The 12,363-nt window shown below is 38.6% G+C and overlaps 1 protein-coding gene across 3 annotated transcripts in view; it reads left to right on the forward strand.

Annotated features, from left to right (window-relative positions):
• The window catches only part of ARHGAP18 (Rho GTPase activating protein 18), a 194,089-nt gene that overhangs the window by 173,173 nt on the left and 8,553 nt on the right, over positions 1 to 12,363 (forward strand). For all 3 annotated transcript variants that reach the window (XM_070461619.1, XM_070461618.1, XM_070461621.1), the window contains exons 11-12: positions 580 to 786; positions 1,606 to 1,746. In XM_070461619.1, the coding sequence (XP_070317720.1) occupies positions 580 to 786; positions 1,606 to 1,746 (348 nt within the window). The remainder of the gene's footprint in view (positions 1 to 579; positions 787 to 1,605; positions 1,747 to 12,363) is intronic.

The raw sequence follows: 12,363 nt of genomic DNA on the forward strand, positions 1-12,363 counted from the left end.
GTCTGGTGAAAAGCTTCTTTTCATTTTTTTTTTTTTTTTTAATTCTCTTCTTTTTGTCTTTAGCTATTCCTCCTCCTCCCCATCAGAGTCTCCATTCTTTTTGGGTTTCATGTCAGCCAGCTACTGAATCCCTTAAAAACAAATGCAACTGAGATTGAATGAATCCTTTTAAGGTTTTTCTTTTCTTTTTTAAAATTTTAATTCCTAGAGATAAAGTACAGCACTTCCTGCAGCAAGTGAATATTTGTTTGATATTTTAACTATTTTTCAGTGCTCCATGGCTTGGTAGGCATGCAGTCTGATGCTTCATCCCTCTCCCCACTGGCAGCTCAGATATGTATCTCTTGCATCATTCCCCAGGGCCACAGTCCTTAGCAGACTCTACACAGCACCACCTCAGGGTGTGTTAACCCCTGCAGCAGCTTTGAGGACAAGGCCCACTGGATGTGGCCAGCTGACTGTGGTTATGTTGAACTTAGTTATTTTTTTTTTAAGTAAATAAAAATCTCATGTGCTACAGTGCTTTAATCACTTATCTTCATGTATGACACAGATCTCAAAGAGTCATTTCTGTTTCAGGCCCTGCTTGAATTTCTCCAAAGAGTCGTAGACAATAAAGAGAAAAATAAGATGACAGTCATGAATGTAGCAATGGTCATGGCCCCAAATCTCTTCATGTATCACACATTGGGTTTGAAGTCCGGCGAACAGAGAGAATTTGTAATGGCAGCCGGGATAGCTAATATCATGCACTTACTGATTAAGTATCAAAAACTCCTGTGGACAGTAAGTATATATTTTCAAGCTCTGTTAATGAGTGATAATATCTAGATCTTGAAGTTTTTATTATTTTTATATTGTTATAGTCTCTGCAAAATAACCAACATAGGTGATTTCAAATGCAGTTAAAAAAAAAAAAAAACTAATGTTTTAAATCTCATTTCTTAAAATGCCAACATGATTTTATTGTTTCAATTTGGTAACTTCTAAAATATATTATTTTTGCTAATGGAATTTCTGTGGATTATTTTTTCCTGGATTTTTGTTAGGCATCCCTCAGCTCTTGGTGAGTTTTTCTTTCTCTTCTGACAGGAGAGGCTAGCTGGTTAGCTTTTAGAAGAGGTCTATAGGTTAAAGAGCTAAGGTTATAGATAGGTAGCCCCTAAAGGGGCCGACCATTGAGGTGGTAACCCCTAATGCCAGTTACCTCAGGCATTCCCTTCTCTAGGGGGTCTTCCCAACCGAGGGACTGAACCCGGGTCTCCTGCATTGCAGGTAGATCCGTTACCCCTGAGCCAGCAGGGAAGCCCACACACAGAGGAGCCCACTGTTGAGGTCAGTCACCCCAGGCAGTCTCCAGTCTTGGCATAGGAAATGGCCTTTCTGAACCTTAGACAGTGGGTGGTGACCTGCATCACTTGGAGGCTCTGAACACGTGGTGAGCAGTACGATCCATTTTTCCCCCATAGATTTAATGGATCGCATAGTCTTACCACACGGATAAAACCTTTGCTTCTCTCCAAAGATGAGAAATATAATTATTTCAGTAGTTGACAATGTTGCTACTTCTTTTTCCTCCCCAAACTTAATTTCATTTCTCCATAGATTCCCAAGTTTATTGTCAACCAAGTGAGGAAGCAAAACACGGAAAATCATAGAAAAGATAAAAAAGCCATGAAGAAATTGCTGAAGAAAATGGCTTATGATCGAGAAAAATATGAAAAACAAGATAAGAGTGCAAATGATGTAAGAAACAATTTGAAGATATATGTATTTATGCAGATTGCAGAACTGCTTTTAATATCATATATACAACAGAGAGTTTTAAATGTTTTATAGGATGACTTTCTACACACTTGCTAAGCTCTGGTACTGTGTATAAGTTAAAAGCATTAATAAGGGTAACTATGCTCATTAGTACTAATAAGTAGGGATAGTTGCACATTTCTTGGTGACTCAGCATGTGAGTTTGTTGATAAAGAACAAAGGAAGATAACAAGAAAGGAATGTCTCATCACATGCTCATCCTCACCCACCCACGTGTACACACACACGGGACACTGGAGATAGCAGTTGTCCACAAGCTGTAATGTTTAATGGCTAAAGAGTCCCTTGGGTGAACCACTGACCTTTTCTTCACTTTTCTCATCTGTAAAATGGGGAAAAATAACTAACCCTCAAAAACAAATAGGTCAATATTGGTGTTGTACCTAAGATCCTCCCTGGACTTCAGTAAGTCTTCAAAGAGTCTTAATGGGGTAATACAAATCTGGAAAGAGTTATGTTGGAACACAGAAAATTAAAATATTTTTAAAAGGGATATCTAAATATTAGTAATCATAAACTTCTGTAAGAATATCAAGAACTGGGCTGAAATAATGAAATGTACATGAAAACACATTTAGAAGTGAGTTATGAAAGCTCTAACTTAAGAACATGAAATGCGAGGGTTTCTATTGTTCTATTTATGGTGAAGACACCCTTCCACCACCAGCCCCACCATTGAGGTTCCTCAGTTACATGCTGACATCTTGTGGAATAATATGGAAATGCACTTACCAGCCTTTGTCTGATTTTCCTGCTTTGGCCTACTTAGGGATCCAGTAATCACACAAAAAAATGTTTTTTCTCCTTTATTGATTTATAGGTCTCATTCTTAAAAAAAACAGCATTTTCTTGACATTAAACTTTTTTGAGTCAATTTGTAGTATCTTAAAAACGTAAAATTTAATAAATGGAAGTTGTATAGTGTGGTATTTTTTGAGAAATGATACAGGTTAGAAAGGATTTTTAAGATATCACTCTTATTTAACTTAGAATGTTTTGTTACTTCTAAGGACATCATGAATACATGAACATCTTTTTTTTTTTTTTTTTTTTGTAGTCCTGCTTATTCACATTAATTTAGGTGACTTTATACTCTTGTCTTTCTAATATTTAATGAGACAGTTACAATGTCATACTCTGAGGAACAGTTTAAGAAAACGGACTTGGTGCTGTACCTTTTTAATAATTCTTTTAGACAGAAATTAAAATGTTAATTTTTTGGAGATGAAATATTTAAATGATTTGGCCATTTATAGAAAAATAGCATTAACTTGGATTTCTTTTAGTTGGGTGAAGTGTGAAAATGTTAGTCGCTCAGTCATGTCCAACTCTTTGAGACTCCATGGATTACAGCCTGCCAGGCTCCTCTGTTCATGGAATTCTCCAGGCAAGAATACTGGAGTGGGTAACCATTCCTTTCTCCAGGAGATCTTCCCAGCCCAGGGATTGAGCCTGGGTCTCCTGCGTTGTTGGCACTTTTCTGGCTGAGCCTCCAGGGAACACCTTTGGGTTAAATAGATGAGAGCTGGCCTGGGAATTATGTCTGTACTAGTTAAAAGCTATATTGTCAGTTTAAGGCGTGGGATTTGACTCACTTTCATCAAGCATTAGCTGTCACTTAATCTCTGAGTTTTGATTTTCTCTTCTGAGAAATTCAGCGATTCTGCTGACAAAATACTAGTAAATGCCTCCTTGGTGCCAAGCCCCCACTCCCTGTTAGGTCTTCAGGGGAAGATGGGGTTGGTGCTCTCCCACAGAGAGCAAGAGAAGGATGCAGGAGGGTGGAGCTCAGAGATGCTAGAAGTGTGTGATGGAGCCTGACCAAAAGACCCTGGGCTACAAGCAGGAACTAGGCATCAAGGGGCAGAGTGGTCGTCCACAGGTGATCATGGCCCACAGGGGAGGTCATTTAGCTTGTCGTTTTGGTTGAAACAGTTTCATCAATTGCCAGAATTTTTTTTTCAAGCTACTATCATGTTATTAAGGAGAAAAAATATTGGGAAACAATTACAGAACAACAAAGTACAAGATAATGTCAAGTACTCTGGTTATGTGGCGAGTTACCAATTAGTCCATTTTCTATCTAAGTCCCATCAGTTGCCTGCATTTTAAAACATTTTAACCTGAAAGTCTGGACATCCATCTTAACTGGACATATTGGAAGTGGGAACATCCTCGTGTTTCCTGGCCCCAGGGGAATCTGTTTCCTGCAGAGTAGCAATTGCTTGGATCTGAGCAGCAGCTATTCATTTGGGTGCAACATGTGTGTGTTGGTCACTCAGTCATGTCCAACTCTTTACAACCCCATGGACTGTAGCCTGTCAGGCTCCTCTGTCCATGGAATTCTCCAGGCAAGAATACTGGAGTGAGTAGCCATTCTCTTCTCCAGGGGACCTTCTCAACCCAGGGGCCGAACCTGGGTCTTATGCATTGCAGGCAAACTCTTTACCATCTGAGACACCAGGAACACGGGCCATCTATGTTTCCATAAACTACCCCACCTTGTCCACTCCAGATTTTTCATGTTGGTTTGTGTGTCTTGACTCTCCACCCAAATCATTTGAATGAAACTGCCTGGGATGTTTTATTTGTTAAACAATTCTTGGATGTGTGCCTGTTATGCACCAGACACTGTTCTAGGCACTCAAAATACATTATATGAACAAAACAGATAAAGCTCGCTGCTCTTATGCAGCTTAAATTTTAAAGTTAAAATATAATAAATAAATTATATCGTATGTTAGTATGTGGTTAAATGCACCTAAAGTAATAAAAAGAATAGGGCAGAAAAAGAGGAATCGGGAGCGGGGGGCGTCTTGCAGTGTTAAGTTGGGTGAGCTGGGTATTGTGCATTTCGGGGATGATGTGCAGGAGGGCAGGGCAATAAGCTGGGTCTGTACTTTAGGCAGCACTTTCCACGCGGAGGCATAGACTGCACGAAAGCCTGAAGGCACTTGAGGACTGGCAGGGAGTGATTGGAGTTTAGTGGAGCCAGCAAGGGGGACAATGTACGAAATGCATTCAGTGGGACCGGATTATGCAGGGCCTCGTAGGCCTTTGTTAGGAATCTGGATTTGCCCCGGGTGAAGCACGATCATTTCAGGCTTTTGAAGAAAGGCTTGAAAATCTACATTTTAAAATGATCCCTTGGTCTATTGTTTTGAAAACAGACTCTAGGAGAGTGTAGATAGACTAGGGAGACCTTCTAAGAGGTTCATGTCATAATCTGAGTGACAGACCAGGAGGTTGAGAGGTGGTAAAATGCTGGATATTTTTTGAAGTTAGACCACTGGGATTTTTATTTAATCTTTTTTTTTCTTTTTTTGGCCACACCACACATCATGCGGGGCCTTGGTTCCCCAAGCAAAGATCAAACCTGTGCCCCTTGTCGTAGATGCGCAGAGTCCTAACCACTGACTGCCAGGGGGTTCTGCCACTGGGATATCTTGATGCTGAAATGATGAGTTGTAAAAAAAAAAAAAAAAGAAAGAAAAAGAAAAAAATCAAGAATAATTTAGAAGGTTTTGGCCTAAGAAATTAGAAGAATGGGATTGACACTTAGGGAAGATCACAATTTCAGTTTAGGGTCTGTTGAGTGGAAGGTGTGTGTTGGATATCTAAGTGAGGACGACTGGGGGTGTTTGGAGGCAAAAGTAAGTCATCCTGGCCAGTGAGGTGCACAGAGGGGCAGGGATAGAAAGAAGTTAGGAATGGGGCTCCAGGGTGAGCCGGGCTTCTATTGTGTATATGGTGGGGGACTGCTGAAAGTTATGACCCCCCCCCCCCCCCAGGAGGTAACATGATTGTATTTGTGTTTAGAGCAGTTGTTATGCTTGGCAGGTGAAGGATATGTGGTAAGAATGTGAGAGAAGGTTAGGTAGGAGATGCCAGCTAAGTTCATTGTTAACTGGAGTAGATATAAATAAATTGGTCGAATCTGGTAAAATCCTCAAAAAAAATGCAAATAATTATGCTTAAGTTCATTGCCATTTTCTTTGTATGGGTCAAAATTAGAAATAATCCAAAAGGAGAGAGGTGATCAGTTAAATATGTTATGATGTATCTATTTCATGAAATACATGAAAGTGGAAAAGTGTGTATATGACATTGGAAGATATTTGTAATATGTTGGAGGAAGAAATTACAAACCAGTGAATCGTTTATTGCTATATTTGTAAGGGATAATAATTACCATCATTTCGAATGCTTATCAGAGGTCGGGTATGCTGCTAAACATTTTACCCACATTCTGTTTAGTATTCCTTGCAGTTTGCTGCTGCGGTTTAGTTGGAGTTTACTCTTAAAATAGTCTCATTTTTTTAACATATCAGGAAAGTCTGGCTTAGCAAGCATAAATAATTTACTTAAGGTTATCTAGATAGGAAGTTGTGGAGCTGGAATTTGAAACCAAGTCTATAGGACTTTAAATCCAGGTCTCTTTACTGTTAGCCTCCCTTACCCACAGAGCACAGAAAAATTCTGAGAAGGATACACACACACACCCATATATATATATGTAGGTATCCCAAATCCTGGGCTTAGGTATAGTAATAAAATGAACATGTTTTACTGCCATTATTACATATGTTTAATATATAGCTTTAAAAACAGGCTTGGGCTGAGCTAAGTCCCAGCTATAGGAATGGAAAGAGTGTTAACTGTGAGCCTATAAGACCCTTATCAGTGAGATGGTAAAACTGATTGGATGTGAGGAATGTGGAAGAAGAAGGAATCTAGAATGACTTGCTGATTTTACCTTGGGAGACTTTGTCATCAAGATAAAACATCCAAGAAAAGGAACAGACTCTGGGGTAGTCAGTTTTTGGCATTTGGGGTTGACATGCCTATGTAAAAGTTGCCTACATGGGCCTGAAGCTTAGGGGGATGGACAGAACTGGAGACATGCACTTGGGACCAACATAGACACTGTACTTGAAGCCACAGAGTGATTCTTGTTACACAAGTGGGTACATGGGGTAAGAAATGAAAAAGAAAATAAAAAAGCAAAAATGCAAATATTCAAATAGTGGGCCATGGAAAAGGAACTGGTAGAAGAGGCCAGGAAGTAATAGGAAGTAAGAAAAAGTTGAAGGTTGTGTTGTAGCTGCCCTGGGGCATAGTATCAAATGCTACAGAGAGGTTGAATAAGGTTAGCCTTGGATAAGAGATCATCTGGATTTTGCATTTGAAAGGTTAGTTGTGACTTTCCCCAAAGCATTGTCAGTGACTTTTGGTAGAAGAATCCATGATTGCTAGGGACTGGAAAGTGAAAGATGAGAGATTGTAGAACAATGAGAATTTATCAAGGTAATATATATTTTTTTAAAGCCCTCTGTATGCTGTTAATGCTAACTGCATATAACAAGGTATTCCTGTTGTTAAGAGATGCTGGACTAGGTGGATTAATAGTTTGAACCAGATTGTAAGGGACACACTCAATCTACTTAGCAAGACCAATGTTTATAATGGCTGTAGTATATCAATTGTTTGGTACAAATCTGAATTTCCAAGTACTAATGAGACTTATCTATTAATTACAACAGGAGGAAACACTTGGTGAAAAATAACATAATTATCAACCACTTGAAAAGAACCATTTTCTGATTACCTTCAACTTGAGTTAGGAATGATATCATATATACACACAGACACACACATGTGCATATATATATAAACACACTGCATCAAACACCAGAAGTCATATGGCTTGATATAGCCCTAGCTTTGCCATTAATGAGATGTTAATCGCAAATCACTTTCTCTCTGGGTCTCAGTTTCTTCTATAAAATGAGAGTAAGAACAGCTTAATGGTGCTTAGCCAGAAGTATGCAGTAGGGGCCTCTGTAGGATTATTTTTTTAAAAAAGTAAATAGAAAAAAATCCTGACTAGGCCACTTCCTGGACCCTGTAAATCAGACTCAGCACAGGGCATGCACATGTGTCTTGTATTAAAAACTGTCAGGGTTAAAAAAAAAAAAACTGTCAGGGTAATTTCCCCCCATTTGGTGTACATGTGTTTGTGTGCATATATATTTAATTTTATTATGGGATTTTTCTAACATACACAAAAATAGAATAGTATGTGAACTTCCATCAACCTATCACCAACCATCAAACATTTTTATATCTTGTTCCATCTTGCTTCCACACCATTTTTCCTTTTAGTATTTTTAGAGAAATCATAGACCTTTCATCATTTCACCTGTAATTACCTTATTTGGCATCTCTGTTTAAAAAGGATCTTGGGCAACTTTGATGAGCATCTGGTTATGAATTGCTGAATCACACAGGCTTCAAGTCCACTGTGGACTTAGATCTGTGTGATTTTTCTTCTATCAGTCAAGTATACCTCTAAAAGTAAAAGGAAACTCTGCGTTTATGAGAGAGCATGAGCACAGAGCAGGGCTCTGTGAGATTCTGTGAAATAAGGCAAGCTGCTCATTCCATCTGCCATCATTCTAGAGGAAACAAAAATTTTCTTCCCTGAGGTTGAGTTTCAGTGTTAACTCAGGATGATCTGCTGGTCACACCCTTAATTAACAGTTGAGGAACTTGAGCTCTAGAGTTTACATGACTTGCTATAAGTTCCAAAATGATCTTGTGACATTTTTGGGGTTTTGGACACAAAGAAATCTGTTACTCTCATCTCTGCCATTTCAGAAGAATCTTGGAGTTGGCAGCAGTGTGGTGTCAACTCTGGGTCATTCGTGGCCGAGGTTGTGTGTCTAATCACAACTCTGTTCAGAATCCCATTTGTGGTTTCATGTAACAGCTCAGACCCAGAGCATTGTCACAGGTATTGTTTCAAGCGTCTGCTTTGGGTCTAGAAATAGTGTCCAGCTCTACTTGGGGGGACCCAGATGGAAAATCAAATCACAATATCAAGCATAAAATCTTATTTCTTTCAGATGTTCTCTGATTTTTTATAGTGCCTAAAAAATACCATATTAAAAGTGAAAAAATCAGAATTTATTTCATTGTCAATTAAGTGCTTATTAATGACAGAACTTATTTCAGACCTTTCTTTAAAATTCTCTGTGTTGGTAAGGTAGATAAAAGTTTAAGCATTTGGGTTACAAAAGCCCAATTAAAATTAGACAGTTTAAGATAACAGAGAATGATTTTTGTATCTCCACCTCCAATCAGACTAAAGTGATGAATATGTAATTTTAGTTGAAGATACCCTGCTAAAATGTCCTTGTTAAATTTTCCAAAATACATATTGTATCTGGCCTTGTTTTGAGAAATTTGTATTTCCAATTTGCCCTTTTGAAGACAGAGGGGTTTTGTGTTTTTTTTGGGGGGGGGAGGCTAGTATTAAAAGATGTCATCTTTACATTTAAATTATCTTTTAATTTAAAAAAGGAAATCAGTGTTTCTTCTAAGGGTCTGGCATTAAATTTCTAATCTCTACGGTATAAAAATATGAGCAACACAGTATTTGTCTAGACCTTTTGAAAAAAATGCTAAAATCATTGTTTATTTTATCAAATAGTAAGAAATAAAATCCTGTTTTTAAAAATATACTTGACTTCAATATGTAGAACATGTGAGGAGCATATGAGATTATTTTCTCTATTTTAACAGCCTTTGCATACATAAGAAATTAACTAACGTTTTGTAAATTGTAAGATCCTTTGTGACTAATTTTTAATCACATGTTAGTCAAATAATGCTCTTTTCCAGTCTTTTTGTGCATTGTAAAACTTCACCTCACAAGCACACCAAAAGAATTCTAAGAAGTAAGGGACAGAGTCAGCTGCTTGGACAAACAAAATGTGAACTAGGAAGGTTACAAAGATTCTACTGCTCACAGGTTTAGTTATTATTATGGCTCAAGCTAAGAACAAACAGTTTGGCTTAATGATCAGGCTGCTGCTGTTGCTGCCGCTAAGTCCTTTCAGTCGTGTCCGACTCTGTGCGACCCCATAGACGGCAGCCCACCAGGCTTCTCTGTCCCTGGGATTCTCCAGGCCAGAACACTGGAGTGTTACCATTTCCTTCTCCAATGATCAGGCATGTTGTGTCTATTCAAAGCTTGGCAGCTCAGTGTAATTAGTATACTAACATCATTAGTATTTGATACACCATGATTCTGGAGCTTGATAGTAATTGTGCACTATTTAAATGAGAATTTTGACATCATTTACTGTTCATCATCTTTAGTAAATACCATTTTTCTACCTTTGTCAAGATACCAGGGAAAACTTTACAGAAACAACTTTTAAACACTTCATTTTTAACCATTACATGTATCAGTTAAGCTCATTTCTTTTCCAACAATAAAGAGCAGAATAGATTCAAATTGAGTGAGGCTCACAATCTTTTTATTGTAGTGCAGTGAGAATTTGGATGAGATGTATTACCATGGAAATAAACACTCTTGAGAATTCCCTCTCTCCCTCCCTCCCATGAACACACACACATACACACACACACTTGAGGGAAAGTGTAGGACATGTTTAATTTCATAGCCGTAAACAACCTATACACAAGCTACTCCCATATACTGGCAAAACCAAAATACAGCAATTACCTGACTTTTCACATACACTTGAGAACTCTGAAGTGCCTTCAGATGCTGGTACCTGGGCCTCTTCCTTCTAAACTAACAATCCAAGAGAGCCTGGATGCCCGTGAGAGATAGGGGCTGTCTGTCAGGTACAACTTCTCATACCATCCTGATCACACTGTTATATTTTGCAAGAAAACTTGGCCATACTCTCCACAGTATGATCCCTGAACTCATTTGGGAAGTGTAGCCGTGGTCCTGTTATTAGGGGTCTTCAGCTGTTCATGGGATGCCTTGTGGGAAAAGTGACTGCATTCCCAGGCAGGCTCATGCTAGTGTTGGCTACTGTCTGCAGGACCAGATAACTGAATTATCCCTTGTAGCATCTTTAACTCCTTTCCTCTGTTCTCTTTCCCTCCCTGTCTTTTCTCAGTAGGGAGGGGAATAGTAGTATCATGTGGTAGACAGAGGCAACTTAACTTTTTTCTTTTAGACAATATTCTTAAGACTATTTTTTGCTATTAAGGAAAGTGCTCATTGCTATAGTTTTATTCTGGAGAAATGTTACTTTTATTAGCATATGATTTTGAGTGAGACTTTTTCTTTTTCTGCACTATGTGCATGCAGGATCTTAATTCCCTGACATGGGATCAAACCCATGCCCCCTGAATTGGGAGCATAGAGTTTTAACTACTGGCCCCCCAGGGGAAGTCCCTAGTGAAAAATATTTTTGAGTGACTCATTTAATCAATGAACATTGATAGATGGCTACAGATGTGACTCAGATATGTGGCATGTAACTAGAATACAAGTGTCATAAATTAGGGTCTCCATTATAAAAGAGATTCAGTGGGAATTTTGATGGAAAGAGGAAATTCCTTTTGATTCTGTGGAGTCAGAAACCATCTATGGAGTGTTCCACAGGGTTTGAGGTATGTGAGCTTGGCCTTGAAAAATGGATGGATACCAGGGGATATTTCAGAAGGGGAGGAGAATGTACATAAATACAGGAAAGCATGGGTATTTTCAGCAAATTTTGACTGTCATTTTTTTATCCAAAGAATGGAATGTGCCACAAGGAATAGTGGGGAGAGTCAGGGAGCAAAGGAAGGTTGCTATATTCCTGAACTCTCTATGACAAATTTATTATTTTTCTGGGTCATTTTGATTATATAACTCATTTATTGTAGGACCTTCTATATTTAAAAACTTAATCATATCATCTTACTTCACTTTAAATGTCAGTATAGGTTTTCCTGCCTTTTTTGATAGTCTAGGGTTATAGAAGATGTAATTATGGAAATAATTTCTACGACTATGACTTTCACCAAAGAAACCCTCTTTGTCAGGATAGTTGGCACTATGACTTGAGCAGAATTCCCTAACTTTTAAATCAACATAAAGTAGATGCTGATCTACAAACCCTAACCTGCTATTTAGGACTCTCCTATAGTACGGTAATAATAAACTAACAGAAACCAAAATACCAATATTTTTTTCTGCTGAGTAGGCACGGTTGGTTGGATTTTATGAATGCAGACTCAGTACTTCTGGCTGTTGCTCTTAGAGTTATCACTCCAACATTCAAGTTATCAGGCCTAGCTTATTGTTTCTCACCTCCTATGAGGAGGTGAGGCCAGGAGTTGAGGCCAGGCCAGCAGGCAAAATCACCGTAGCAGGATAGAGCTAGAGATTGAACCCCAAGGGAGAAGTGTGTATAGCATAATCCTTGAGTTATAAGATGCTTCATTGATTGAATAACTGCTTTGGAAAAGGATGGCAACAGTACCACATGAAATGCCCCCGTCATTGCAAGAATCTGCTCATTTTCCAAAATACTACAGATGAAAATAAAATGTGTCGTAGAATCAAGGAAAATGGCAAATTAGCCTTGTAAATGAGAGGTGAGGTGGAGGTCAGAGACTCGGTAAGGTATCAGGCTAAACTACAAGCCCCAGAAGCTGGAAGTCAACAAACCAAGGCAGGGGTCCAGGCTGGATGGGAGTAACTGAGCAGGAGTTGAG

This window comes from Odocoileus virginianus, chromosome 34, assembly GCF_023699985.2.
Source record: "Odocoileus virginianus isolate 20LAN1187 ecotype Illinois chromosome 34, Ovbor_1.2, whole genome shotgun sequence".
Classification (NCBI taxonomy): Eukaryota; Metazoa; Chordata; class Mammalia; order Artiodactyla; family Cervidae; genus Odocoileus; species Odocoileus virginianus.